General features: G+C 32.1%; 13 protein-coding genes and 2 pseudogenes across 15 annotated transcripts, besides 1 other annotated feature; 7 read left to right on the forward strand and 8 right to left on the reverse strand.

The window, feature by feature from the left end:
• Positions 1-6,804: part of a mobile genetic element that runs on past the window's edge.
• TVAGG3_0664080 (protein of unknown function, DUF4106 family) lies at positions 578-1,453 on the reverse strand (the record flags this gene model as incomplete). Its single annotated transcript, XM_051242102.1, has 1 exon — positions 578-1,453. One exon carries the CDS (start codon positions 1,451-1,453, stop codon positions 578-580), a length of 876 nt encoding a protein of 291 aa, XP_051088689.1.
• Positions 1,490-1,942, forward strand: TVAGG3_0664090 (uncharacterized protein; the record flags this gene model as incomplete). The annotated part of the gene is made up of 1 exon (XM_051242103.1): positions 1,490-1,942. One exon carries the CDS (start codon positions 1,490-1,492, stop codon positions 1,940-1,942), a length of 453 nt encoding a protein of 150 aa, XP_051088690.1.
• Positions 2,410-3,207, reverse strand: TVAGG3_0664100 (uncharacterized protein; the record flags this gene model as incomplete). The annotated part of the gene is made up of 1 exon (XM_051242104.1): positions 2,410-3,207. The coding sequence occupies one exon, from the start codon at positions 3,205-3,207 to the stop codon at positions 2,410-2,412; it is 798 nt and encodes a 265-aa protein (XP_051088691.1).
• Positions 3,212-3,748, reverse strand: TVAGG3_0664110 (protein of unknown function, DUF4106 family; the record flags this gene model as incomplete). The annotated part of the gene is made up of 1 exon (XM_051242105.1): positions 3,212-3,748. The coding sequence occupies one exon, from the start codon at positions 3,746-3,748 to the stop codon at positions 3,212-3,214; it is 537 nt and encodes a 178-aa protein (XP_051088692.1).
• TVAGG3_0664120 lies at positions 4,125-5,731 on the reverse strand (annotated as a pseudogene). Its single transcript has one exon. A coding segment is annotated over exon 1 (1,607 nt).
• Positions 5,764-6,566, reverse strand: TVAGG3_0664130 (annotated as a pseudogene). The gene has a single exon. A coding segment is annotated over exon 1 (803 nt).
• Positions 6,805-8,713: 1,909 nt separating the features above from the next.
• Positions 8,714-9,097, reverse strand: TVAGG3_0664140 (protein of unknown function, DUF4106 family; the record flags this gene model as incomplete). Its single annotated transcript, XM_051242106.1, has 1 exon — positions 8,714-9,097. The coding sequence occupies one exon, from the start codon at positions 9,095-9,097 to the stop codon at positions 8,714-8,716; it is 384 nt and encodes a 127-aa protein (XP_051088693.1).
• A 780-nt stretch (positions 9,098-9,877) lies between these two features.
• TVAGG3_0664150 (uncharacterized protein) lies at positions 9,878-10,843 on the reverse strand (the record flags this gene model as incomplete). The annotated part of the gene is made up of 1 exon (XM_001311416.2): positions 10,625-10,834. One exon carries the CDS (start codon positions 10,832-10,834, stop codon positions 10,625-10,627), a length of 210 nt encoding a protein of 69 aa, XP_001311417.1.
• A 1,079-nt stretch (positions 10,844-11,922) lies between these two features.
• TVAGG3_0664160 (ATP binding) lies at positions 11,923-13,104 on the forward strand (the record flags this gene model as incomplete). The annotated part of the gene is made up of 1 exon (XM_001311417.2): positions 12,044-13,033. One exon carries the CDS (start codon positions 12,044-12,046, stop codon positions 13,031-13,033), a length of 990 nt encoding a protein of 329 aa, XP_001311418.1.
• Positions 13,105-15,156: 2,052 nt separating this feature from the next.
• TVAGG3_0664170 (major facilitator superfamily transporter) lies at positions 15,157-16,847 on the forward strand (the record flags this gene model as incomplete). The annotated part of the gene is made up of 1 exon (XM_001311418.1): positions 15,519-16,544. The coding sequence occupies one exon, from the start codon at positions 15,519-15,521 to the stop codon at positions 16,542-16,544; it is 1,026 nt and encodes a 341-aa protein (XP_001311419.1).
• A 77-nt stretch (positions 16,848-16,924) lies between these two features.
• Positions 16,925-18,241, forward strand: TVAGG3_0664180 (protein serine/threonine kinase protein; the record flags this gene model as incomplete). Its single annotated transcript, XM_001311419.1, has 1 exon — positions 17,792-18,061. The coding sequence occupies one exon, from the start codon at positions 17,792-17,794 to the stop codon at positions 18,059-18,061; it is 270 nt and encodes an 89-aa protein (XP_001311420.1).
• A 57-nt stretch (positions 18,242-18,298) lies between these two features.
• TVAGG3_0664190 (glycine-rich protein family) lies at positions 18,299-20,419 on the forward strand (the record flags this gene model as incomplete). Its single annotated transcript, XM_001311420.2, has 1 exon — positions 18,476-20,329. The coding sequence occupies one exon, from the start codon at positions 18,476-18,478 to the stop codon at positions 20,327-20,329; it is 1,854 nt and encodes a 617-aa protein (XP_001311421.2).
• A 1,275-nt stretch (positions 20,420-21,694) lies between these two features.
• Positions 21,695-22,727, forward strand: TVAGG3_0664200 (uncharacterized protein; the record flags this gene model as incomplete). The annotated part of the gene is made up of 1 exon (XM_001311421.2): positions 21,712-21,966. The coding sequence occupies one exon, from the start codon at positions 21,712-21,714 to the stop codon at positions 21,964-21,966; it is 255 nt and encodes an 84-aa protein (XP_001311422.1).
• Positions 22,728-25,181: 2,454 nt separating this feature from the next.
• TVAGG3_0664210 (uncharacterized protein) lies at positions 25,182-25,694 on the forward strand (the record flags this gene model as incomplete). The annotated part of the gene is made up of 1 exon (XM_001311422.1): positions 25,182-25,694. The coding sequence occupies one exon, from the start codon at positions 25,182-25,184 to the stop codon at positions 25,692-25,694; it is 513 nt and encodes a 170-aa protein (XP_001311423.1).
• A 499-nt stretch (positions 25,695-26,193) lies between these two features.
• On the reverse strand, positions 26,194-26,775 carry TVAGG3_0664220 (C2 domain (calcium/lipid-binding domain, CaLB) family; the record flags this gene model as incomplete). Its single annotated transcript, XM_001311423.1, has 1 exon — positions 26,194-26,775. One exon carries the CDS (start codon positions 26,773-26,775, stop codon positions 26,194-26,196), a length of 582 nt encoding a protein of 193 aa, XP_001311424.1.
• Positions 26,776-27,381: the final 606 nt, after the last annotated feature.

Consider the following 27,381-nt stretch of genomic DNA (forward strand, 5'->3'; position numbering starts at 1 on the left):
GGTGAGAAAACGGGTGAGATCTCACCTCTTCACCTAAACATTATTTTTGCTGAAAAATGACCAAATTTCATGAATTTCCTCATATGCTTGCTTCCCTCGGAAAACCGAGAGAAGAGATTCCGTATGAAAACAGTGAAGAACAGCGAGTAAGTAAAAAACCGCAGTCGCCAAAACTCTATGAAAATCGTGAAGAACAGCGAGACCGACTTTTTTCTGGGTCGCCTAAAACTCTATGAAAACAGTGAAGAACAGCGAGTAAGTAAAAAACCCCAGTCGCCAAAACTCTATGAAAACAGTGAAAAATAACAGAGTATTTTGACAACTTCAAACAAGTAGGGTAGATGACACTTTTTCTATTAAACCGTTTTGACATTTCTCATGAGTGAGTATAGTTCTGCCGAACCATTGGAAGAGAAGAAGTACCCTTGCTGGCAAAAGACAAAAATAGTTGCCTTAGTTGTCATTGCAATTGTACTCGTAATTGAATTCATTGTACTTCTCTTCACGTACCTAAAACTCAAGGACGGCATATGCTTTAAGAAGCTACCATCTTACTAAGACTAAACACTTAGATTTTTCAAGCTTGACTTTTTACAATTTGAACTTTGTTCGCGTAGATATGAATTCTGAAAGAAGTATGAGGGTCTTGTATGACTTTATACTTCTCCCATAGTTCATATCTGTCAAACTTACCTGCCATGGACTCTTTCATAAGTTCCATGAAATCGTCTTCGGACAATCCGGGGAAAAGTACAATGTCAGTAAGTATTCTTTTAACATCCTTACTTAAACTCTTTGCTGTCTGTACACAAATGACAACTGAGATGTTAAAGTGTCTGAGCTTCTTAAGAATTCGACACATGTCTTGTTCTCTGTTCTTTAACAAAGGATGAGAAGCAAAGTCATCTAAGATAAGAAGACATCTATGAGGGTAAGTCTTCCAATCGTAAGATTGCAATTTCTTCGAAATGTATTCTATCTCTTTCTGTTTGTTTCTGAAGTGTTTCTTCTCTAATATTCTCTGCATTTCCTCATTAGGGTCTTTAAACTTAGAATTTATATACTCATTTATAGCATTGTACTTCAAAACTCTTCTTTGGTACTTCTTTATCCAATCTAACAACTCAGTATCCTTTATACATACTAACTTAGACTTCTTTATAATATCTTTGAACGAATTGACGGTTTGGTCAAATTGACCAGAAGTACTACAAATGACAACTAACTCATAGAATGGGTTCTTCTCATCTAGTTCTTGTTGTTGTGCAGCCATTTTAAGATAAGTGAAAGTCTTACCCGACCCAGGTGGTGCAATTAGACCTGTTATACCATTCTGAGCAAATAAGAACTTGTCATGTATAGGTTTTATCTGAGCATTTTCTAACTTCCTCTTGTTCTTGTTTAAAACATTCTCAAATTTCTTGTCAATGTCAGCAAACTTTTTTTCTAACATATTTTTAGAAAAATTAAAATTTTTATCTTTTAGAAAATGTCTAGCGATTTCGCTATCTATATTCGAGACAAGCTTTTCGACAGCAAAACATCTGTCGACCATAAAATCTTACATAGTGTAAACAAGAAAGGGGAATTTGTTCTAAAGTTCTGTTTCTGGGAATATGACAAGAACCATAAAACATTAAGCAGAGAAGTCTTAAAATTTGTCAATGACAGACTTGTTGACAGAGATGACGCCTCTTGGAGAGATGAAGTCCAACAAAACTTCTTAGAATGCAAAGAAGACACATGCGCTGTTCTTGAAGATGAAATAGAAAACAGAATAGATGAGCTATTAAAGGACAAAGAACTTTTACATAAATATAGTTGCGCCAAATTTGACATAACTCCACCAGAAAAGAAGAAGAAAGAAAAGAAAGAAAAGAAAGTAGAAGAAGAGAAGAAAGAACCTGAACCAGTTCCAGAGAAAAAGAAATTTGACATGTAAAAATAAAATTTTATTTTTAGAACATTTCTGGGTCAATGTCAATGTTCTCTTCCTCTTTAGGAGCAAACACTGGCTTAGACTCTAAAATCTTTTTACCCAATTTACCTTGAACTTCTACAACTTTAGACTCATAATATTCATAGTCGTCTGCTTTCTTTGGTTCATAAGGTATAACAAGTTTGTATGCTTTGCCTTCTTTAAGGTTTGAGAACCTTCTGTCAAAACTTTCTTTGACTGTTAACAAACCTTCTATGTCTAAGTCTTCAAATTTCGCACCATTTTTAGTCACAATAGCAAACTTAACTGGTTCGATGTTCCAAACTTTGCTGAATGAAGACTTTTCAAAATGGTAGAAGTAAACATTCAAATATGTGAATGGGTCTAGTTCTTCTTTAAGTCCTGACATGTACTTGTTTACTGAGATGAATTTTGCCATCTTTTTCTATCGGATAAAAAAATATTTTTTTTTATTCTTGACTTTGTTGTTGCATTTGTTGCATTTGTTGTTCTTGAGCTATTTGTTGTTGAAGTTGTTCTTGTAATACAATACTTTCACCAGTTGCATCTTCCAATTCGAAACTTTCTGCCGTCATTGACAAATACATAGGACATAAAAGTTTTACAAGAACAAAGTTTGCGTCAACTAATGTCAACGTTATACTTGCCAAAGTGTTTGAGTTCACTAAGGTTGAAAATTCTGCATTCGAATGAACAATAGGCAAACCAGCAGAGAAAGTATTGTTTATACGCATAAGTATCTTTTGGTCATAATAGTTTCTGTCGACATTCGAATAACACTTTGAACCTAAGTTTGAAACAATATATAAGATTGGTGTGCTTAATGTCAATGGAATAGACATTCCTTGTATGACACCTTTTCCTGTTATAGGAAACTGTTGGTAGTAAAAACCAGAAATAAGTTTTGTATTATAGCTCATATCGTTTATAGTAAACTCAGTCGGACATCCAAACATAATGAAACCTGCTCTAGTTGCAGCACATGTTACACCCGTACTTAAAGTATTAAATAAGTCAACAAAACCTGTTGGTGGTATATCTGAGTAAGTATCTTCAAAGGAGTATTTTTTACCATTCACAACAATAAAGTCTTCTGGTGTCAAAAGAGCAAAACAGGCTTTAGTCGTCATTGTGTTTAAAGTTAGTTTACAATACCGTCCTTGAGGACTTTGTAAGTTTGTTGTTATAGAATTATATGACTCAGGGTTTTTAGTCGTAATAGTATAAACCATTATGTCTTCTACCATTTACTTAGCAAATAAATTTTAATGAAATGTTGTGGTCGTCAAATATTTTTATGACGTCTGGGAAACTATACTTTAAGTTCAACGTTTCACCTCCTTTCATAACGTATATCTTGTCAATGACATTATATGAAACACCACAGCAACGAATGTCGGGTTCTATTTCTTTGATGTTTATATCGTCTGCCTCTGTCAAAAGTTTCAATAGTTCTTTCAAAACTTCATGAGGTGCAATGACATATGAGTTCACTTTTACAGGGTTGTGTTCGACCAAGTTTAACATTATACCTAAAGCTTGACAAATCTTCTCCTGAGTTTGAAGTTTGTCTTTCAGTTGTTGGTAGTCGTTTCGAATATCTGCAACAGAACTTAAGTCTCTGCTAACTTCAGGATATGTTGGTTGTTCTTTTACAGGAACAATTGTTATACCATCTTCGTCCTCGTATGGTTTCCCCACTTCAACATCTCTGTCTTTGACATTGACAATAACACTTTGACTGTTTGTTTGAGTTGGTGAATTTAACTTCACATCTGCCACCGCCATTAAACCTTTTGAAACACTCACGCTTCTATTTTTCGGAAATGACATTTTACTTAGAATAAAAAGATGGACGTATTCGAGTATCTCTTCGAATTGAAGCAGAACAAAGTTTACACACACAAACAATACAAATACATTGACAGAATAGTTCTTTATACAAACAATGGTAAATGTTATAGAATAGCAGTCTTTGCTGAACCTAAATATTTTCATAAAGCAAAGAAAGTTGGTATAACTGAAATGGTGAAAGTTCTTGACGTTGACAAAAATATAACAACAAAACTTACAGATATTTCTAAAGGAAAGTTTATAATACAATATTATGTCAAAACTGGCGTACTGTCAATATTTGACGGAGAGAAGTCAGTTCAAGAACAACTTACTGACCTGCTGCCAAAATCTGCTCGATGGAAGCTGTCGTTATGCCAATCTGAGGAGCCCCAGCAGGTTTCATCGAACGAATCTTCAAAAGAGCATCTTCCGTGAAAAGTGCTATTGGTTTTGTAAACTTCTTTGCTCTCAGTTCATCTGGACCGTCTCTGTCACCAGTATATTGTATTTGTACAGTACCAACAGTTGAAATACCACCCATAAAGTCTTCTGAGTCAGCAAATGGAATGCCAAGCCAAAAGTTGAACGTCTCCATTTGTATATTGGGTTTTTTGACCTCCTGTATGAGTCCATACTTTCACATATGGCATAATAGAACTTTGCATTTCAGGGTTAATGGTTGTTGTGAAATTGTTGTTAAAGTTCATAGCATCTAATGTCAAGTTGTATGACCTCATATCCTCAACTGTAGAATATTCTTCTCTTGGATAATATTTGCCATCTATGTTTATATGATATTTAATACCGGGGTTGTAGAAACAAGAATAGTCATTTATAGTTCGTCTGAACAGTACAAACATAGTATCTGCATGTTTCATTGCAGTTGTTAAAGCAATATCTGTTCTTGCACCTGGGTCAGCACTTTGGTTTCCAACTTCACCTGCAAAGTCTTTGACAGATATTTGGTGTATAGGGAACATAAGTGGAACTGCAATATATTTGGCAGCTAAAGCATTTGAAATATCTGGGTCCAACATATAGACTGCAAGTCTGCTTTCTATTCTCTTGCATTCAAACTTTTCGCATGTAAACTTAACTGGGTCCCAAGCAGTTCCAGCAGCATTGAAATAATAGTTTACTTCATTGTTGAAGTTTGAGAAACCAAAGTCTAAGTCAACTTTGTCTTTGCAAAATTCGGCGAATGACGTTTGATTTGTTCCCTTTACGTCTGTAATAGTGAATGGGTCTTGTGTTGGTGCAATGACTAAGTTATTTTTGCTTGGAAGTAAGTTCGATAGAAATTTTTCCTGCCCAGTTTGGCAAGTATCTTTTAAAAACCTGAAGATGAGGAAAGATGACAAAGGAACTCTAAGTTTCAGTTTTACTTTAGTGGCAGCAGTTCCATCTGAACCAGAAAGGTTAACATAAACTCCTGGAACGTTAGGGTCAAGTCTTCTTATTTTCTCAATATTTGCATACTGGTCTGTTTGTTCTCTAGCTTGTGGTTGTACTGAGTTTCTCAAAGCGAACCATTCATAGTTTGCCCATGTTACTGTTTGAACTAAGTCAGAGTTAGAATATATCTTATATCCCATGAAAACTTCTGGAGCATATTGGTATCCGACATAGAAAATTCCATTGCAACCTTTCTTGTCAGACAACTTGGCAGAAGGTTTTATTTCAATGTCTTGTTCCACGTATAAGAATGAGTTGTCAATAGAAATAATATGAAACCTGTCGCAAGCAATATCTACTGTTGTTGAAGAACCTTCTCCAAACTTACCTACGTTTCCATAAGAAACAGCAGTTGTATATTCGTAAGTTCCAGGAACTATTCTGACCTTCTAATGGCATTGTCGCATTCGTTTACCATTCGGAAACATTTCCGTTCATGGCATCCAAAACTGTTGGCGTTATATTCTGAGCGGCGTACATTTCATATGGGTAAAAATATAGAATAGTTGGATTTATGTGTCATAATAGAACCCACTCGTACCAAGCTTTACTTTCTTCCTGACTGAGTTTTTAACTCTTCTTTTTCCTTCATTGCCACTACTTTCACTAGATGAAGTTACTTCTTCACTACTTTCACTTTGTTCTACTCTTCTTCTTTGGTGTCGCTTTTGGTACTTGCCCTCTGCTTCAAGTTGTTGCATCTTTGCCTCATGTTCACCTAGTATGTTGTAAATTTCCCATGTCCTTTTTGCCTTTGGGCTCTGGTCGCCCATCTCAGGTAACCTATATCCTAGAAAGATTTTGTCATAGTTTGTATTTGAGTTCTTCGCGTATTGTTTGCATGACTCTTTCCTGAGTTTCCGGTTCAAGCTCTTCAAACAGAGCTTGTCCATATGGAATAAGCTCGTTTCCAAATATATGTTTTTGTAGCCATTCTGGTTTTCTTTCCATGTTACCAATAATATCTTTTGTGAATGGGAAAGCTTTTACCCAATGTTTCAGTCTTGCGTCATTTATTTCTGTAGTTGGTTTTATTTTGTCAAGGAACATGTTTTTCAATACTAACATTTCATTTGGTACTTGTCCATTTGAGTTTTCTTAAATATTCATCCCTTCTCAGTTCATTGTCTGCAAAGTAAGTTTTTATGACATTTTGCAAACTTTCGTTTGCAAGGTCATGTACAATAGGTTCTCTTCCTTCTCTCTCCCTAACTTTCTTTCTAAACTCTTCACCAAATATACCATCTCTATGGTTCTGTGTAGTTCTTTGAGATAAATGTTCTAGAACGTCAGGTGTTATATTTCCCTCAGCCATGTTCATTTCATACTGGTCCAAAATATCTGCATGTTTCATATCTTTCAATGGCATTAAAGCCGCGCTGAAATACCAGCTATATCTGGTTCACCATTCACTTCCATTGCGTCTACAACTTCTTGGAATTGTGGTTGTAAGTTTATGAACCACCTATCCGGATTAGCTTTATGACCCCATCTCATTGTAGTTCCATAGTCTGCAGAAACAAAGTAGGTTTGTTTCCATATTGGTTAGGTTCTGAATGAACTTTAAACAATGTTTCATTTCTATATGTTTTGTTGAAATTTAACCTTTTATTTTCACCGAGTTCAGCAAAAGATTGAACGTTATATGGTCGTAAGTAAAAAGGATTGTTGTATTTGCGTACATTTTCTTTCAGTTCTTCCATTCTATGCTGAATATTTTCATCTGATGTTGGAGTCTTTTGTATGTCGGCGAACATTTTTCGATATTCTTCTACTATGTCAGCTGAATTTTTCTTAGACTCTTGGAAAGATTCCATATTCCCCGCATACACTTGTTGAGGGTCAAGATTTTTCGGCTGTTCCAAATCTTCATCTAGTTCTGTGAAGTTAGTTTCCAAAGGAGGGACTTGTTCGTTTCCTTCAGGCTCTTCTAGCTGTTGTTGCTGAACTATTTCTTCCATGTCTGGTTGTATCTGAACTTCTTCCTGTGGAGTTTCTTGTACCTCATCTGCTGGCATTTCATATATTCCGAGACCGTTTTTAAAAAGTTCCCTATCTAAGTCATCCGGACTCATAAACCTTTCTTTTTTCGTTCCGTCTCTATTTTTTACGCGTTTCATGAAGAGAGTTGAATTATCATTTAGCTCTGACACCAAATATCTCGGAGTAAATTCATCCATGTCATTTGGATGATATGCTATTAAATCATATCCCTTAGCGAGCTTGTATTTTCCAGGTTTGAAATTATATCCCATTTGGTGCTGAACCATAAAGCTAAATAGGTTCGGGTCAGTATTTCCTTCCTTGAACTTTCTAATAGCTTCTTTATATCTGTCACTAAAGTCAAGAGTATCTGGGTAACCATAGTCTTCCTTAAGCATTTTTAAGAATTCTTGGTTTCCTTGTTCTCTACTTCTTTTATGTCCTTGCTCTGTTTGTGGTTGTTGTTGTGCAGGGTTTTGAACTGTTGGTTGTTGTGCAGTGTTTTGAACTGTTGGTTGCTGTGCAGTGTTTTGAACTGTTGGTTGTGGTGCTGGATTTTGAACTGTTGGTTGTGGTGCAGTGTTTTGAACTGTTGGTTTTGGTGCATGCCTGTGTCTGTGTCCATGTGACGATGTAAATGTTTTAGGTAGTCCTGGTGCAGGTGCTTCTCTTGGAGGGTTTGGTGGTATATAAGTTCCACCAGCTGGCACATATGTTCCATCTGCAGCATAATGTCCTACCTGACTTTTCGTTCTTAAGAAAGCATTTACTAGGTCTGTTTTGGTCTGTTGTAACTCTTTTTCTTGACTTTCCACAACAGTTGCTCTAACGGAGTCATAGGCACTTTGAACTGCCTGTCTCGTTGCTGCATCTGTTATTTTCGTCATATTTTGTGCTACTTCTCTTAACTCGTTGTCGAAACCTTCAGACTTCAGTTTCTTTCCAGATGAGAAGTCGTTCACTAGTTTCACCTTACTATGAAGAGCTTCGAAGGCGTTCTTAAAGTCAGCATTCATTAAAGCTTCATTTGAACTGTCTTCATCCGCTTGTATTTTTGTCCTTATTGACCCTATAAGTTGGGCTGCTTTGGCGTTGGCTTGGGCATCTAACCAGTCATTATTAGCTTTTATATATTCTGCGCTTTTCATTGCCTTTTGCATGGCTGCGTCGTTATTTTTACTTTCTTGTGCTAAGTTTTCATACTGTACGGTTTGGTTTTGCAACTGTAAAAGTTTTTCTGCCTTTACATTTGCTTCAACTTCTTTTTTATACTCATCGCTATCCATATATGTCTTCAGGGCTTTTTGTTTTATTTCTTCATCTTTCAGTACTTTATATTGAGTAGTATGGTTTTTCAAATTTATAACATCTTGTTCCATTTTTGCTACTTCTGCTGCTTTTTCTGACACTTTTTTCGCATATTCCTCTGTACTTAGTTCTTTCAGTTGTTCTTCTTTCTTCTTTTTCTCTACGTTTAACTCATTGAGTTTTCTTTGTGTGTCTGTCATATTCTAGTTTCTTTTCGTTTTCACTTATTTGTTTCTGTATGTCTATGTTTGACTTTTTGACATCTGTTATTTGATTTTTGAGTGAACTCAAATTCATTTGACTTTGAGGGTTATAAGCTGTTCCGTCTGCAGCTCCACCATAGCCTGCCATTTTCGCTAAAAGTGCCGCTCTTAAACCTCCACTCTGTGCACCAATAACTCGGTTTAAAAGCATAGGGTTGCTTGACATTTGTTGCAACATAGTGGGGTCATTCATCATTTGTTGTTGCAACTGTTGTTGTGGTGTCAGTTTTACTATTGGATGTTTCAATGCTCCCTTCCTCTTACGTATATTCTTACGTAGCTTACGTGGCATTTTAAGTGAAGTAAAAAACGGTTTTTGACAGATGTTTATATGACACTTTTTGTTCAGCACAAAAAACTACTCGGTCAAAGTGTTGTCAGTTTTGTAAAATAACCGTCCTATCTCATTCTATAAGGGGGAAAAGGCTTCTCAAAGTATACTTCCTTGGAACGCCTGTAACTTTTCCTGTAGCGACGATAGACCCTTACTTGTCCGGGCAAAGTTATACTATTTTGAGTGCTCTACAAAAAAGTCAACGGCTGGTCGGCTGGGGTTCGGTCCTCCTCTTGGGTCTTGGGCAAAATTTCTTAGGGGCTAGAGGGCGCAACGCGCCTGGAAGCCCCACTACCTTTTTTTTTTAAATATCTTTAATTTAGCAAATACAAGATGGCGGGACGTAAAATTTTGACGCAAAAAATTGAATAGATTCAATAATACGTTTCAAATTTATACCGTCCCATTCAAATTTGATTTTGAATGTATTTGATGACGCTCTCAAATCAGTAAACGAAGCTCTCTGATGATTTTTATTTAATAGAATACTATCTTCAGCTAAATTGATCATTTTAAGTTTAAAAAACTTCTTGAAAACAATTATTTCTGATGTTTTTTATTTTTTACAATAGGAAAACATAATGTATATTATTAGACAAATCATTTAAACTATTTTTTATTCTTAATTACTCTTATACGTTATTTTCTCAAAGATGAATTACTCGTACGAGTTAATAATGAATTAAATCTATAAAATAATATAAAACAATATTTAAAATTGTTATCTCCTTTAGGGATAAATCTAATTTTTTGCCAGCGATGAGAATAAGAATTGTTACTTGATTAATGTATTTAGATATTTTATTTGAATCAAATAATAATATCATTTATAAGAGAAAATGAAATAAGTTTAATAAATAATCCTCTTTATTTGAAATAGTGCATTTATCTAATTCATACTATATGTTAATTTTAATAACAACAAAATTATCACTTTTTAGTCTGACTATAATTCAAACATATTTCCAAAATCAAATGAAAATAAGTTCATTTTTAATTTTAAAACCAAATTCTGAATTAATTAAAATTTAAAGACCGTAAATCTGGAGCTTAATAGATATTTAATGAAACTAATTCTTTCATCAATCGTTTTTCTTTCGGGATAAAGATTCAAATTTTTTCTACTAAATATATTTTGTTATTAATGATGAAATCTATAATCCGTCTCATTTCATCAAATTCTAGTTACTTTGATTTATGAGAATTTAACTTTGGTTTATCGATTGAGATAAAATTACTAAACAACTTCAGGAATTAATAGATAAATTATTCCAAGTATTGTTAGAGAAGAAATATGATCATAAGCAAATTCGAAATAACAAAAATTTCTTTCGGCAAAATTATTGAATGAATCGTAAGCTTTGTTATTATTCATGGTCTCTAACAATTGTGGTTCTTCTTAAACAAATCAACTAAAAATTGATGTGATTGGTTAAATAATTAATGTTTACTAACATATTCCCGTAAAATTACACAAGATCGGATTCATGCAACAATTGGAGAAGGTGGTGTTTCAGCTATAATAGCTGGCTCTGAATAAACAGGCTTAATCTCACCTTCTGTATTAGCATTAGAATTATCTTTGAGTTTTTTAGCCCATTCAGCTGAATCAAAGAACTTCTGTCCATAACGCTTTTGCCCTTTGCCAAAATCAAGGAATTCTCTGTTTTTCTGCTCACTTGGAGATGATGACATGAAATAAAAATAATATAAAATTCTGAAATTTTTCTGTGCAAACCTCATCTTTTTTTATTCATGCATTGTAGATGCTTTGTTGCAAGATATGAAAGTTGGCTGATTGAGATTTTGAGAGGTAATATTCAATTATTTTACCGAATATCAAAATTTGATGCTCTTTCAAAATGAAAAATATTTGAAAATTCAATGTGTAGGATAGTTTAAATAGCCAAATTAACCTTATCGATTTATCGTTAAATTTAAATTCAAATTAAATATTAGATGATATTTATATTAATTATCATTGTATGAGTAGATTTGGTTCGGAGATGGAAAAATTTTGACACATGATCAAAATCTTTGTAAATCATTGCTAACTACAATGTATATAATTCGATTTTCGTTTTAAGTATTTGAAATTATCAAGGTTAAATTTTTTACCGGCGATTAATTTATCAGAAAATCTTTAAACAATGAAATATCATTTACATATAATATGTATATTTCATATTTCTGATTTATTCTATTTGTAATTTTATTATCACAAATCCTGAAATTGATGCTAAGTGAAGTTAATTCAATGAATGAGTGCACATGTAATATATCATTTCAAAGTAATTTGTAAAATATTTTGATAAAATTAAATATTTTTGAAATTACACCATACAACATTGTTTAATAATACATTCTTATATTCTCCAAAACCCGAATCATTTTATACTTTAATTACAACAAAATTGATAATAGTTTTAATTCTTCAAATCCTTCATTATTCCTGCATCCGTTGATCTGTTCCGTCAACCCATAATAAAACCTTGGAATGATTTTTTCAATGAAAATACATAAGAATTGATTTAAGTAGATCAATAATAATGTTGGTTTGAACATTACCATTTGCAAACGATTCCATTTCCATTTTGTATTTCATCAATTTCGAACTAATTTTTATCGTAAAATTCGAAATTGATACAAAATATTTTCTATTAATAGTAAATTCATATTTCGATAACTTTAATTTCAGAGTTCACAATTTTCTTCTCAATTTATAATTTAACACAAATATTCAATACTGTTTTCGATTAAAGTAAAATTAACTGTTGCGTCATATCAATGTGCTTTATATTTTATCATAAAAATCGAATTTCATCATAGATTTTAATGTCACCTCACATGCTATCAAAAAATTATTCAATTTTTCTGATAAGAAAAAAAATCATATTAGAAGTGATGTCTTCTCCTTCTGTCGTTTTAGATCTCGGTACATTTATGTGCAATATTGGCTTTGCAGGTGAAGAGGAGCCAAAAATTTCATTCCACACCGAAGATGTTGCAGACGGTGCTTTCAAGAATAGAGTCATTGTAGACTTAGAAAAGTGGAAGCAACTTGTATCGTATTGTTACAAGGCTCTTAATGTTGAGCCATCTGCACAACCACTTTTCCTTGTTGACTCTACGACCTTTAATTTGGAGAAAAGAAAAGCAGTGGCCAAATACTTATTCGAAGATCTTAAAATCCCATCATTGTTCATTGCATCTTCATTCACATATGCAGGATTCTTAATCCAAAAGACAAACTGCCTTATCGTTGATATGGGTGAGGCAGCCACTGAGATCTGTGCATTCTGTGAGGACAATGTTAATAGAGCCACATTGTTAAGATCAGCTGTAACAGGCCGCACCATTTCTGAATACCTTGCAAGGATCTTAAACTGCAATGATCACAAGACAATTTGGAATGTCAAATCGAACCTCCTCGAGTGCCCACACTTCGCAGAAATTGATGCTAAAATGGAAGAAGCAGTCACCAACAGAGTCAATTACAATGGCATCAATTTCGGACCTGAAAGAGTAATCGCAAGTACAGCATACTTGCGCCCATTCTTCCTTGAGATCGATAGCGACGGATTGGCTGTTGATATCAAAGAAGTCATTGTTAAATGCCCGATCAATTTCAGAAAAGATATGTGGACACACGTTGTCTTAATCGGAGGATCAGCACAAATCAAGGGATTCGCTACTGCATTACAAGAGGCCCTTGTTGAGCTTGCTCCCGAAGCAGTCAAACCAGAAGTTCACGTATCTGTAGCAGAGAAGCCACAAATTGCAAGCTGGATCGGTGCTTCTGCATATGCTGCTGCTAAGCCAAATGCTGCTGTCTTGAAGTCCGATTATGATACTGAAGGAGAAAAAATCGTCCAGGATCATTTAATGAATTAATCAATTTATTACTTCACTAGTCTTTTTTCATTTTAAAATATCCTTCTTCCTTTGAGTTGAAGTTTTTTGTATCTTTTTTTCTTCATCTTTCACTATCGAATTGAATTCCTTTGATTTTGAAACGAATCTGTTTAAACATATTCTAATTTTGTCCTTTGGCATGATATGTTTTTGCATAAATCGAAATTGGATGATTCAATATTTGAACATTAAATTATTAAGCAAATAAACCAAAAAATACAAATTAATATTATTTAGCCTTATACTGTTGCTATAAAAATGTATTTAATTATGAGCTAAAACTATTTTTTATTCATACAATTTATCAACCGAATACGTTCAATTTTTCTGCTATTTTCTGTAATTCCGCGGAATAATTAATAAACAAAAATTAAATAAGCATATCATTATTTCTATATCCAATTGTTACAATAAAAATTTTAACTGGTCATATCCAATTCAAAAAATTTAATACAATTCAAAGAAATAAATCCACATCAAGAATTAAGATTGTTCAATATCATAATTTGGAAGATTAATAGTAATTAAGGATGTCAATTTGGAAGAAAAGTGAGAAAATTCCTAAAATGTTAAAAATGAATTTTCCAAACGTGCTTTTTTATCTCATTTTTTTGATTTTGAAAAAAATTTGGAGAGAAGAACTCTTCGTTTTTGAATTTTGTCACGATGGGTTTAAAGTATATTAGACACATGTATTGATATTACTATTTTTGTATATTTTGAGAGAAAATGCCTAAAAAGTGAGAAAATCTGAGACGGTTTGAGAAAATATATAAACTATTGAAAATTTGAATTAAACTTCTAATTTGGAAAAAAGAAATTTGGAAAGAAGAAAATTCAAAAATCGAGATTTAGACTCAGCATCAAATGGAGAACAAAATGTTTCTTCATATGAAGGAAAAAAATTTTCTTGTGAAGAAATAGAGTTTTTAAAATTTTATTGTATGTAATGAAATAAACAAATATTAAAATTATTTTTTGATAACAAGAAAATTCCCAATAGAAAATATTTGAGAGAAAGAAAAAAAGAAAATTGAAAAATATTACTCTCCTTTATATTTCATGAGATTTTAAATTTATTCTCATAAAATTGACAATTTTATACGTTTAGATGAAAATAAGTGATTTTGGTTGAAATAGAAATTATTATTTGCTTACAGCTATCAAATAGATTTTTGCTATTTTGATTAAAATTTGTTAATCAAATTAATAAATTTTTTCTAAATATCTTAAATATCTGGATCACTCACATATACAATGAATTGAACGATAAAAATAATACAAACTCAACTAAGTTTCCTGTCTTTCAACTAAAAAAAATTATGCAAATTAAATTAAATTGTTTAATCAAATATAAAACAAAGATGAAGTAATTACAGTTATCATAAACTTTATGAATAACTCTGTAATTGGTTCAGATTTTCGTAAAAATATTTTTATTAATATCGATAAGAATACGTTTACCTACTATCACAACATATCGATAAACAAGAGTAGAGTGATTTTTATCATCGAAATTTTTTAAAAGCTGTAAGCTGGAAGGAAAAATCTTGTTTTTTCTGAGTTAGTTGTAGAACTATTGATGCACGAGTTATCATTGTGATGTAGAAGGATGTCAATGTACTGACTGAAGGATATGAAGTGAATTGAATTTCATTGAATTTCAATTTGATCAAAATTTGTTGAAATGATATGAATGTGTCAACATCTGTATCACTCTCTTTCACTCCTTCCCTATTCTTTCGAGAACGAAGCTAGCTCAGCTTTCGCTGAGCGAATTGACACTTTTGATGCCCTAAACGTACATGCTCTCAAATTTATCGAAAAAAATTATACCACCTAAACTAGTATATTCTTATTTTAAATATGATATTATCCTTAGAATCCACACTAGAATATATTTAAATCAACTTTTAAAAAAGTTCGAATCCTGCGCGTCTCACTTTTTAAATTTTCCAAAAGGAAAATTATATTCTCCTAAAATGAAAACAATTTTCCGAATTGACATCCTTATAGTAATACATAAAACTCATTGAAATTTAGCCCGTGAAATTGGTGTTTCAATTTTTCATTGTTGACAAAAATTTGAAAGAATTTCAGAAGAAATTTTAACAGTACCACTTTTCTTCGAACGATTTTTTTTCACATAATGGTTAATTTCTGTCGCAAAGAGATTATATATGGATTAATCATTATGACCGGATCGATGAATTTTGGATACACGGTAGGTTTTCCCTCGCCAATGATTCCATTTTTCAACGAAGTCTGGGGAATAAAAAAATTAGCCACAACTTGGTTCAACGCAATACTTCCATTACTTGCAATAATTGGTCCTTTCATTACAACCTTCATGCTTTCATATATGGGAAGGAGATTAGTTTTCTGCATTTTACAGATTTTATCCGCAATTTTATATTTAGTTATGCTAGCCTCAAATAAGAAAAATTTTTGGATTATGATATTTATGAGAGCCTTGTTAGGCCTTGTTATTGGCGGAGTTACTTCGATTGCCCCGACAATGTTGATTGAAACTGCTCCTGAAGGGCTTACTGGATTTTTCGGTAACTTAAATCAAGTCGGTTGCGTTATTGGTATCGTTATCATGTATTTACAAGGAAATTGGACCGTAAACGTTACGAAAGGATTTTCGAAATGGTGGTCACTAGAAATTACATGCGCAACTCTTAATATTATTGGAGCAGCATTGATATGGCTTTGTCCGGAGACATCTTCTCTTTCAAAAAACGACGTTAAAAAAGATAAACCTCGAGAAAGCATTTGCCAAAAGAAATACATAGGTAAAATCTTTGTAGGCATAGGAATGATGTTTATACAGCAGTTTTCTGGTATCAACGCCATTCTTACAAATCTTGATGATAATTTTCGAGAAGTTGGAGTTCCTCTTGACTCAGGAGTTGCATCAGCAATATCTGTAGCTGCCCAATTCATTGCTGTTTTTGTCTCAGGATTTCTTGTTGACAAACTTGGTCGTCGACCATTATTTTGTTTATCTTGCTTCGGTTGTGGAGCAACACTTGTTATATTTGCACTTAATTACAAATACAATTGGGCAAATTGGATCTCAATTGTTGTAATTTTTATTTATATGTTCTTCTTTGGTGCTGCATTAGGTCCAGTTCCATGGTTTATAATCCCTGAGCTATTTCCTATTACTGTACGATCGATTGGTGCATCAATTATATCAATGGCCAATCAATTATTTTCTTTTACCGTTATTTTTATATTTCCATGGCTGAAAGGAACAACAGATGATCAAGGAAATATCACATCAGGAATAGGATTAACATGGACATCAATTGTCTTCGCAATTATCACGTTTCTCGGTGGAATTTTTGGATTCTTCTTTATAATTGAACCAAAAATCACTGCAGAACCACTTGATAACGAAGATAATCAAGAAGGCCAAAATGGAGAAGAGACCTCTACCCAAATTAATGTGCAAAATGTTCCAGAACACGAAGATCCTTAATTTACTTTATATTATTGTTTGTATGTATAATTATAGTAAATCTGCTAATTGTTATAGCATAACCTTTCAGCTTTTTATGCAGAAACAACTAAATCTTTAGGCTTTTTAGATTCAAATTTGTGTCTTCAAGCTCCAAAGTGCATAATTTCATCAGTAAACTGCTAGCATTACTATGTAAATGATTGTTATCATTTCCTTTTTTATTGTTATCGGTTAAAAAAATCATTGGATTGATATCGGGTCACAAATAGCTGACCAAGCTTTTGCCAATATATAATATAATGATAAACCAAGCAATAGCGCTCATCTTGTAAACTGATTGAATGAAGTGATCTAATTTGAGAAAAATTCTCGAGATCATCATGTTATTCTCTGTTAAAGATTCATTCTAATAAATACAAAAGTAATTTAGTGTATTCAAGGTATTTTCAGCGCGAGCGTTTTTATGCATTCAAAAATTTGAAATAATTTTGATTCTTTTCAATTCCAACCGTTTACAATTGAAAATATTCCGACTGCTTATTCCATATTATGAATGGGTAAAACTATGTTTCTAACTCGACTTTTAAAAATAAAAGTGACAAGATTTTGCACTTTTTTGGAGGATGTGCGCAATTTATTACACTGATTCACAAAAAGATCCATGCATTGGTGACTGCATAGGAAACTATGTTCTAGATAGTTTAATCGAAAATACAATGAATTCTATCATTTATTCGTGTACTAATATTACGACAAAAAAATCCTACGCGATCAAAATGGTAAAGATATGGGAAAGTGCATTAAAACGTGTCGAGGAAGAAACTTAAGTTTTAAAGTCGATCGATTGTACTTATATTGCTGCTCCTTCAGAAATATTCAATTATCCTCCATATAGATGCATTGTATTACCACTTGCGAAATCTGATGCTTGGAAATTATATGTAAATTCACCATATAAGCGTTTGGATGAACAAACGTGCCGTGGAATTTGCAAAACGATTCTTCTTGCATTACAGTACTTGCATACAAGAAATATTATACATCTTGATATCAAACCAGATAATTTTCTGATATTTGATGAAAATGCAAAAGATGTATTATTAGCAGACTTCGGGTTCGCCCATAAGGTCGAAGAGAGAAAGCTTTCAACAGAATTCAATGGAACCCTCACGTTTGCGGCTCCAGAAATCATTACTGGAACTCAATACGAAAAAAGTGTCGATATCTGGTCACTTGGAGTGTCCATGTACGTTTTATTGAGTGGAATGTTTCCATTTCCGGTTACTCCTGAAATAGTTCTCCGTGATTCCATCAAAAATGGAAGATATTTCTTCCCAGCTAGCAGATGGGCGTCAGTATCGAGGGATGCAAGAGATCTGATAAGCCATATGATCGTTGTCAAGCCTGGAAATCGATTTACCGTTGAACAGTGTCTTGAGCACAAATGGTTCAAAATTGATGGTGTTGAACGTTCGCATACATGGCATAGTTTACCAAGTATCGTTCCAAAGTCAATGATCCCTAATACACAATAATTTTATTTTTATATATAACTATTTTCATTTCAATATCAATTCAATTTATTCGACTTGTATTGTTACATATAATTATTTTGTTATTTTGAACTTCTAAATAAATTAATTTCAGAATATTTTTAAATTTTAAGTTTGCTTTGTTAATACACCGAGTAAACTTATGTCTTCATCCTTTATGTTCTTTCTATCCATTTGTTAGCAGATTAAAATTATATTCATACATTCAATTTCTTAACATTAGCTCTAATATTTGCATAAATCCAAATTTAGGCTAATTGAAATAAGTTATACTGTGAATATATTATAATTAAATGTATGTAATAAGGTGTTGGGTAAAAAATTAAATTGAGAGGAATTTTTTGAATTCATTTTTTTGATTGGTCATCTCAAACACTCTAATTTTTTGAGAAATGAATGAATTCATGGAAATTAGGATCGGATGTTGGAGATTTAAACCAATATTCCAGCAATGGCACAGTTGCCACCTTTAATTATCCTTGCAGTACTACCTACTCTTGCACTTATTACCACACAACTCTTCCACCCGGTTATTATAAAGTTGAAGTATGGGGTGCAGAATGTGGTAGCACAATCTATGAAAGCAATCCTTACACCCATGCAAACAAGAAGGGTGGATATTCCGTCGGTGTCCTAAAACTAAACAAAACATCCGAGGTTTACGTTTTCATTGGCGGCAAAGGCCAAGACGCAATACATTCGTTCAATGGAAATGCTCGAGGTGGCTACAATGGTGGTGGTGATGCCATTCCAGAGACCACTGATAATGATCACGGAGGTGCTGGTGGTGGTGCCACTGACATCAGAGTTGACGGAATCGAAATCGGAAACAGAAAGATTGTTGCAGGCGGTGCGGGTGGACTTGGCCCTGATCTAAAATATAGTGGTGGCTTAACTCCAGAATCATGGGGAGGAGGCCTCGAAGCTGGTCGTCCAATTGCAAACGGACCAGCATATGGATCTCCTGCCACCCAATCTCAAGGAAATTCCAACGGAATAGGTTCAGCAGGTGTATTTCATACTTATGGAATCACAGGTGGTGGTGGTGGCTATTTCGGCGGAACTCTACCACCACATGTATTTAATGGGCGGGCAGGTTGTGCAGGAGGTGGCTCAGGATACATCGGAAAAGTTATTTCATTCAATGGAATTGTTGCAAAGTCAATTCCAGGAAACCAACAGATGCCATCTCCAGACAGCGACACTCAAACTATCGGCCGATCAGGTAATGGTGCCGCACGAATCACCATCCTTGGTTATTTTCTCCAAAAGACGAACTCCCTCAAAGACACATACGACCCTAACTCCACAATTTCTATCGATTTCACACTTAATACATTAGGAACAGAAGAAGTTGCCACCATCAAACGATCATTAAACAACACAAACCTCGAAGAAACAATTCTCACCCATATCGATGATGGTAATGAATACAGTTTCACAGATTCATTTCGATTACCAGAAGAAACAGGATTTCTGAAAATTTCATACACAGTTACTTCCAAATCAGGAACAACCACATCTACATTTTTCGACATTCTTGTTAATAAAAAACCAGAAATCAATGTAATAGGAAGACCTAAGGAAAGATATATTCCAAGCGAGAAAACATTTGTAGAAATTGAAGTAATAGATGATACTTATGTCAATGTTTCGATCAAAGATAAATCGAATATTCTTTATTCAACGAAAATAATAAGTTGTTATAATACTAAAACTCGAACAAGGTTAGAATTTAATGTAGGTCCATTTGCCATCGGTTCTAAACATAATATATCTATCTCAGGTGTTGACGAGTATGGATTTAATTCGGTAATATCATATTTCGAATATGTTATTGTTGATAACGTCGCACCAGATTTGAGAGTTGATTCACAATTAACATATCATTTTTCAGGTAAAGACAAAGTTAAAATCAATGGTGAATTCCATGACAAAGACGGCAGTGCCACAATCACAATATATTCTAAGATCGATAACTCTCTTCAAGTCAAACATGGTGTTCACACCATTTCAGACATTAACTGGCATGTTTTCAATATCACACGTGATATGTTTGATGTTCGCAAAGGAATTCACACATTAACAGTTTTTGCCGTTGATGACAATTATGCAGAATCAAACCCATATGTTCATACATTTGCCTTATTCAGTGGATACTACATATTGAACAGGCCGTCATGCTATTGTGTTTTTAGAGGCACATGGATTCTTTCCATGTATTCTCCATTATCTACTGAATTAACCTGATATAAATAAAAAAAAAATAATCAATCCAAAATTTTTCGAAACTTTTTCAATATGTTTAATATTAAAACACTCTCAAAACTTGTAGAAAATAGATGTTATATGTGATTTTGAGCATGGTTGATCATAATTTGGCACAAATTCAATAATTAAATGTGAAAATGTTTTGATTAAATGATTATATAGTTTTATACAGTATGTTATTGAGTTGTCTATCGAATATAGAAATGGATGGCAAGAAATATATTAAATGAAGATAATTTCTCTTTATTGATGGTTTTTGATGTAATGATTAGAAACGTTTGATTATGTCTGTGAATTGTTCCATACGTATACAAGAATGTATAATAACTTCATCCACATTTTTATTCAATTGTAAATTGCATAATTTCTAAGTATCTGAAATTCCAAAATTTGTGTGATGTGCATATGTTTTGGATTAGTCTCTTCAATTTGAAAAAATCATAAAAAATATATTTTATCATTTCTTGTATTAATAATATTAATAATATATTAAGGTTTACTTGCTGTAAGTATTATGAAATGAATACGGAGATAAACGAATAGATATATGAATTTGAATTATAAAGAATATTATTAGGGCATGAAGGATCTGTAAAGTAATTTTTACCTAATTTAACCCAAAGACTAACATAATTAACTCCTTGCCTAATAGCAGGAATGGTAGTCCAGCCCTCCATTTCTTTGGTCTGGCCAAGTGCATAAAACCAAGATCCGCTACCAGGACAGCCATCTAAGAGTACATTGGAGTGATTAGATCTTACGAGCCCTCCCCAATCTGAGTTTTTGGCTTGGCAATCGCTACAATTGTAACCAGATACAAAATAGTGACCTCCTGGCTTTTCTATTTCAAAAAGGGGGTTATTGTTCTGTTGCCATATATTATATAAATTTAACTCTTCATATACAAGTGCAAAAGTAAATTTTCCTTCCGAATCGCGATGCTTTCTACCAAGTTGTTTGATTATAGAATATCTTCCTGGTAAATCACATGATTCAGCTTGTTTAAGGTCATCGAAGAAATTTCGATTTGAAATATTGTGAAAAAAGACTAGTTGAAACAGTTCATTTTTAATAAATCCAAACTTATACCTGTATACTTGATATTGGTTCTGGACAATCATAACAAACTACATTCAATCTCAAGAAAAAATTCCATAATTTCTTTTTTCCACTTTTTTCATGTGACCGAAAAGACTAATTATCTATTCAAAATTGAATGAATTCAATAATTAAGGCAATGAGAATCAAAAAAAGACCTGGTGTAACCATAGCAAACATTTTCTGCAATTTTTTATGATATGTTCAGGGGATCATTCATTCAATTCTTGGAGATCATTTTTCTTTCAAAAATCTTTATTTTGATGTTCCTCTTCCTTTTAGTTGCATCAATATTCGCTCTCGGATCATCAACTAATAGCGTCCCTACACGTTCCCCATATCCAACAGCAAAGTCAGGTTCTCCAAGTTTAGCACTTGTTTGCTTCTCAGTATTTGGAGCTATATTATTCATTGTTATCTCGGTTCTCTTCCTTTGCTTTAAGAAGAGTGATGACAACATCCCAGAAAAAATGTCTCAGCCATTAATTCAAAATGAAAATACCCAAAATAATAACTAACGGAGCTCCTTCGGTATAGAGATAATAGAACATTTGTGCAATAAATTGTAATACTTTTAATATTATGAAACTGATTTTATTTCCAAAAAAAGTGTCACTTTATTTATTAGTTCCTGGTTTAACTAACTGTTAAACCAGAACTACTTTTATAAGTGGCAAGATATAGTAATAAATTTTTATAATTGTTGCCTCCTTCAAATCTTCATTTTTCCGCTTAATTTACAGATATATCTTCCTTCGCAACTGATCCATGAATTCTTTTTTCGAAATATTAAAGAATTAGCAAAATGTCTTAATACTGCTAAGGCATATAGTACCAAATTGATGAAATTTATTTCAAAGTAAAATCAAAACAGAAAAGTCAAGTAGAAACCTCATAATTGATGATTGTTCTACCAAAAATCATTACAACCATAGCTGTCATAGATTCGACCAAACCTGATATTTTCGACAGGTGTTGACCGCCTTCTATCACTATTCATAAACCGAATATGCTTTAACCTTTAGAAAGCATTTCTTTACGAACTAATTGTCCTCTTTACTGCATTTTTCTCTCTTTTGTACTTCAGGAAGAGATAGTAGAAACACATTGTTGAGTAAAGATATTATTCTTTGCGATTAAAACACGGCCCACTTCAATATAATTGTAATTTGTTGATATAAATCCTTAATATTTTTATAATGATTGAATTATTACATAAACTCTATGAAGCACTTAATTTATATTGATATTGAATTGTATATTTCATGTATTACATGTTTATTTTTTGATTTCTTTTATGATTTTCAAATATATTGTATTTTTTTACTGTAAATATCTTAATCACAAAGTATAAATTGTAATAAATTAAAATTTGAATATTTTTGTCGTTTTAAAATCTTTTGATTATGCGTTATTCAATCAAAAATTAAAAATAAAGAAAATTTTTAACCTCAATTTTCCAAAAAAAATTACAAAATACAAAAAATGAAAGTTAAAATAACAAGTTTCCATTAACATTTCGAGAAACCAAAAAAAATTTGGAAAACTCAAGCAAGGATAGTTGACATCTATGACCTCAACGCAACAGTTACCTATCGAAAAAATCGCTAAATTCAGATTTTCAAATATCGCGTTGCTTCATTTTCTCAACAAAGGTTACCCATAGTCAACTTTTTTCATTTTACATTGTAAGTACTGTTTATAAGCAATGAATAATAGTTTAGCCATTTTATATTGAATATTTAGGTCCAAAGGAGCCATAGAATTAACATATACAAGATAAAGAATCTAACCTTACAATTTTTAGAAGAAATCATTAATTCAAATCTAGTTATGTCGATTTAATTTTTGATTTCGAAAATTAATTTGACAGTACTCTAACGAAAAAGAGATATCACAATGACACCAAAGCATACAGACAGAAACTAAAAACGTTACAGAAAACTACCTATAAAATAAACTTCTTTTATTAAATAGTACAATCCAGCTCTTTTAGAGAAATTGTATTATCTTATTTCATGATTATATCAATTTTTATTACTCAGAATATCATACTCTGTTTTAACTTAGTTCGAATTGTATATAACTCAAAATCAAACGGAAGTTATTCTATAATACCATATACAAAATTACTTCTGTTCCTATAATGAATCGATTGAGAAGCGCTATGGCCGGCTCTGCTGTAAGAGTCAATGTTTCTCCAATCTTTATGACTGAAAAAAAAATATTTTTTTTTCAAATTATTCCTTCATTTGTCTGACTAATTTGAATAGATCAGGGTCGAGAAGCTCCAACTTTACACGACATTGGGAGGCCAAATGGCTAATTAATATTATTGCTTGTTCGTAAGATGCTCATATTTTAAAATATGCCGAAATAGATCTAAAAATTTCATTACAATTCAGCTCACACCCAACGACTAATCGATTGTCTATCGGTCTTTTTCATTACTTTTGTTTGTTGTCTTTTTCCTACGCGATCTAATTCATATCACTTTAAAGAATCTCCATCCAGACCAAGCAAGTTTTTTGAATCAGATATCAAATAATTGAATGAGTGATTTTTGATCTGAATATTCTTACTTTCAAAAAAATGATTTAATTTATGCTAATAATATAATCAATTCTAAGAGACAATCATTGAGAAAAAAGTTCAGTGCAACAACTATTCTACAAACACAACTTTTTAGAGTATTTTTGAAAAACATTTTGATAATTCTACTTACAACCAGCTTGAGAAAGAAAAATTACGATGTATAACTGAATGAAATTACAATCACATAAGAGAACTTTTTTTCCTTTCTCAATAATTTCAAAAGAATTTGTAAATGAGCATCTATACATTGATATTAGAAAGTTAAGTACTCATATGTGAATAATCACAAAACTGTTGAAAAGCAATAAAATGTAATAAATTTGTGTTCATTGTGAGTAAGACATAATGATACAGACCTACTCAAATATCATATTTAGATATTATGAGATCAATATTAAGATTGATTTTCTGATGTTATCTAACATTTTGCGTTTATGTATTAAAATTAGTAACATTCTAAATATTTAGGTCTTTCTCAGGCAATTCGCCAAGAGTTTTTTGAAATTTAAATTAAAATTACACATTGTCATGTTTTTATTTTGTAATCTGATTAAACTAGATCCATTTTAAGAGTAGATCAGTCCCAATAAAATATTCAGAAAGTAAACAATATCAAATATTTCAATTATTTTTCAATAGAAGATAATTCTGAAAGTATTTTTGACGGTTATTTTTTCCTCCAAAAAATTCAAAAACATTATATTAAATTATATGATGAATAAAACTAAGTCAATCAAATCTGTTTATTGCGTAAAATCAGCAAAACCTATTTCATTGTGTAACTATGATCAGTCCAATAATTATTCAATTCTCAGATGATAAAACTAAACAAACGTGCTTTTTTTTATCAAAGTTCTTTCAAATTCTTAAAAGTCATTTTTACTTCACGCAAAAACTTGAGAAAATTATTCTAAAAATAGGATTTGCATACCCAATGAATAATAATAAAGAGCCAAACCGCTGGCGTTTCAAAATTGTTAAAGTAAATTCGATAACCTCACAAATAAATTCTATTAAAACGCGCGCCATGTTGTTTCATTGTATCATATATTTACTCTACAAATAATAAAATTACATAGTTTATTTTCATTGTCCGAATTTGAATAGATTGGTTTATTTTCATTTTACTCCAACCAGAATGAGCCGCGTATACATTAACATACAAGGATTTACCTTCACTGATAAGAAATATGATACTAACTGCACAATGGTCCTCAATGTTATTGATAGCAAGCAAGGAGCCACAAAAAAGTTTACATTTAACGGCTCTGAATCTTCTAAGATAAAGAAGTCATACAATATTGGCGTAAGAGATCCAAATGGTGATCAGACTTTCACAATTGAACTTTACCGCAAGAAGTTTTTTGCCGAGGAATTGATTGGCAAAGTTGAAATCCCTATTTCATTCCTTGAAGTTGATAAACTTACTTACAATATGCTTGAACTCATAAGCGAAAATAATTTCAAGCATCCCGTTGTTCTCCGTGTTGTTCTTCACTTGGCTTCCCAGTGCCATGCTTTCAAATGCCCAGTTGCTATTCCAAAGCTTAAGCAGTTCGATATTACCGGATTTGCTAGGCAGCATGTCAAGAAGCATGAAAACAGAATGAGCATGGAAACAAAACTCCTTAAGTATTCTTACTCATTCTAATTTGTACTATTTTCGCGTTTTTTTGTTTGTTATCATGCAAAATGCTTTTTAAAGAATCTAGATATTTTTGTAGAACTCAGTTCAAAATCAAAATAATGCGTCATATGAAAAGTAATCTGTAGGTTCTAATTTTATTAGCCATGAATGTTTTTGATGATTCTACAAGTCCGGTTATATTTCACTGTATATGCTTATTTATTGAATACAAATGGATCATCGATTTTAGCATATGCCGCATACATGGATTTTACACACTGTTTAGAATTACTCTATAAAGTCATTTTATCATTTTTTCATATTTTTGTCATGGCTATATTTGATATTGTACTTAATTTTATAGTTTCAATGCAAACTCATTGGTAGATTTAATACACGAAATGGGAGAATTCGTTTACATAAAAACAGTGGTCAAAAACGATTTCTGAATAAATTCGATGATACATAATTTATTAAACAAATAAAAATCCAAACATGAATAAGAAAACAAATATCTAATTAATTAAAAGAAGATAGGTTGTGATCCTGAAAGTCTAGTATTCATTGTTGCTGTTAAGGCAATTCTCTCGGACTTAAGCTGCTGTGACTTATTGAGATCATACTGTGGGAGCTTAGGCAAGGCCTTAGGGCAATTGTAAGCAAGGGATTTATCGCTTGACAAATGGATTACGCATCTTAAAAGGATTGGAGATTCTGATTTATCGTTCTTGTTTGTAAGTTCAAGAACGTTTAAGGACTTTGTATTGGCCTCAATTTCACAAACTGGGATTGTTAATGTTCCAATCAATTCGTTTGAGAAGATATGCTTCTTATATAAGTTGATTGTAAGTGTTTCATTCTCACCAGTTATTTTCATATTGAAAGACTTTTTAATATTGGCACAATCTGCTCCTCTGAAGCTGAATTGCTTCATGGCGCCATTACGGTCATGGGTAATTGTGAAAAACATGCTGCTAGAAGTATCATTCTTCTTGTCTGGGATAACAAAACCATTGATATGGATGTACAAGACACTCATTAGGAATAATGCAAATTTTTGATAAGATTCAATTTTACTTCTTTGAATTTGTTTTGTTGCAGACATAATATTATAAACAATATGAACATAATTTATCATTCATATTACATTTGTGAAGTTTCACAATTTATTGAATCCTAATTTAAATCAATGGGAATTTCGAGTTAAAAATGTTTAATTAGAAAATCTGAAACAGCAACTAATTTTACTTTCCAGAAGTATTCAAAAGTTGATTTGTTTTTTTCAAATAAGGATGTAATACCTAATAGGAATTGATGATTAAAATTTGACTGAGCTATCAATTTGTTAATTTTCACAATCACATTGAATTTATTGAGTGAATAATTCCTATTGTAAATGTTGTTTTGAATAATCTCTCAAACCTCTCTGTTGTTTTTATAGGAAATAGAATTATTTACATAATCAATAATTATTCACTAACAATAAAAATTTTTCACAAAAAATTATTTTTCTGATGATTTATAGTTCGAAATACTTTAATAACATCATTTACTTACACTGAATTTACAAAAATAAACTCTTAACTTTTAGATCATAACTGTAATTTTTGATCGCAATTTTTCAAATCAGCATCCAGACCTCTTAAATAAAAATATTAAAATTTTGGAAACATTTGTTACTATTTTTCTTAATATAACCTATATTAACACA

Source organism: Trichomonas vaginalis, chromosome III (assembly GCF_026262505.1).
Source record: "Trichomonas vaginalis G3 chromosome III, whole genome shotgun sequence".
Lineage (NCBI taxonomy): Eukaryota > Parabasalia > Trichomonadida > Trichomonadidae > Trichomonas > Trichomonas vaginalis.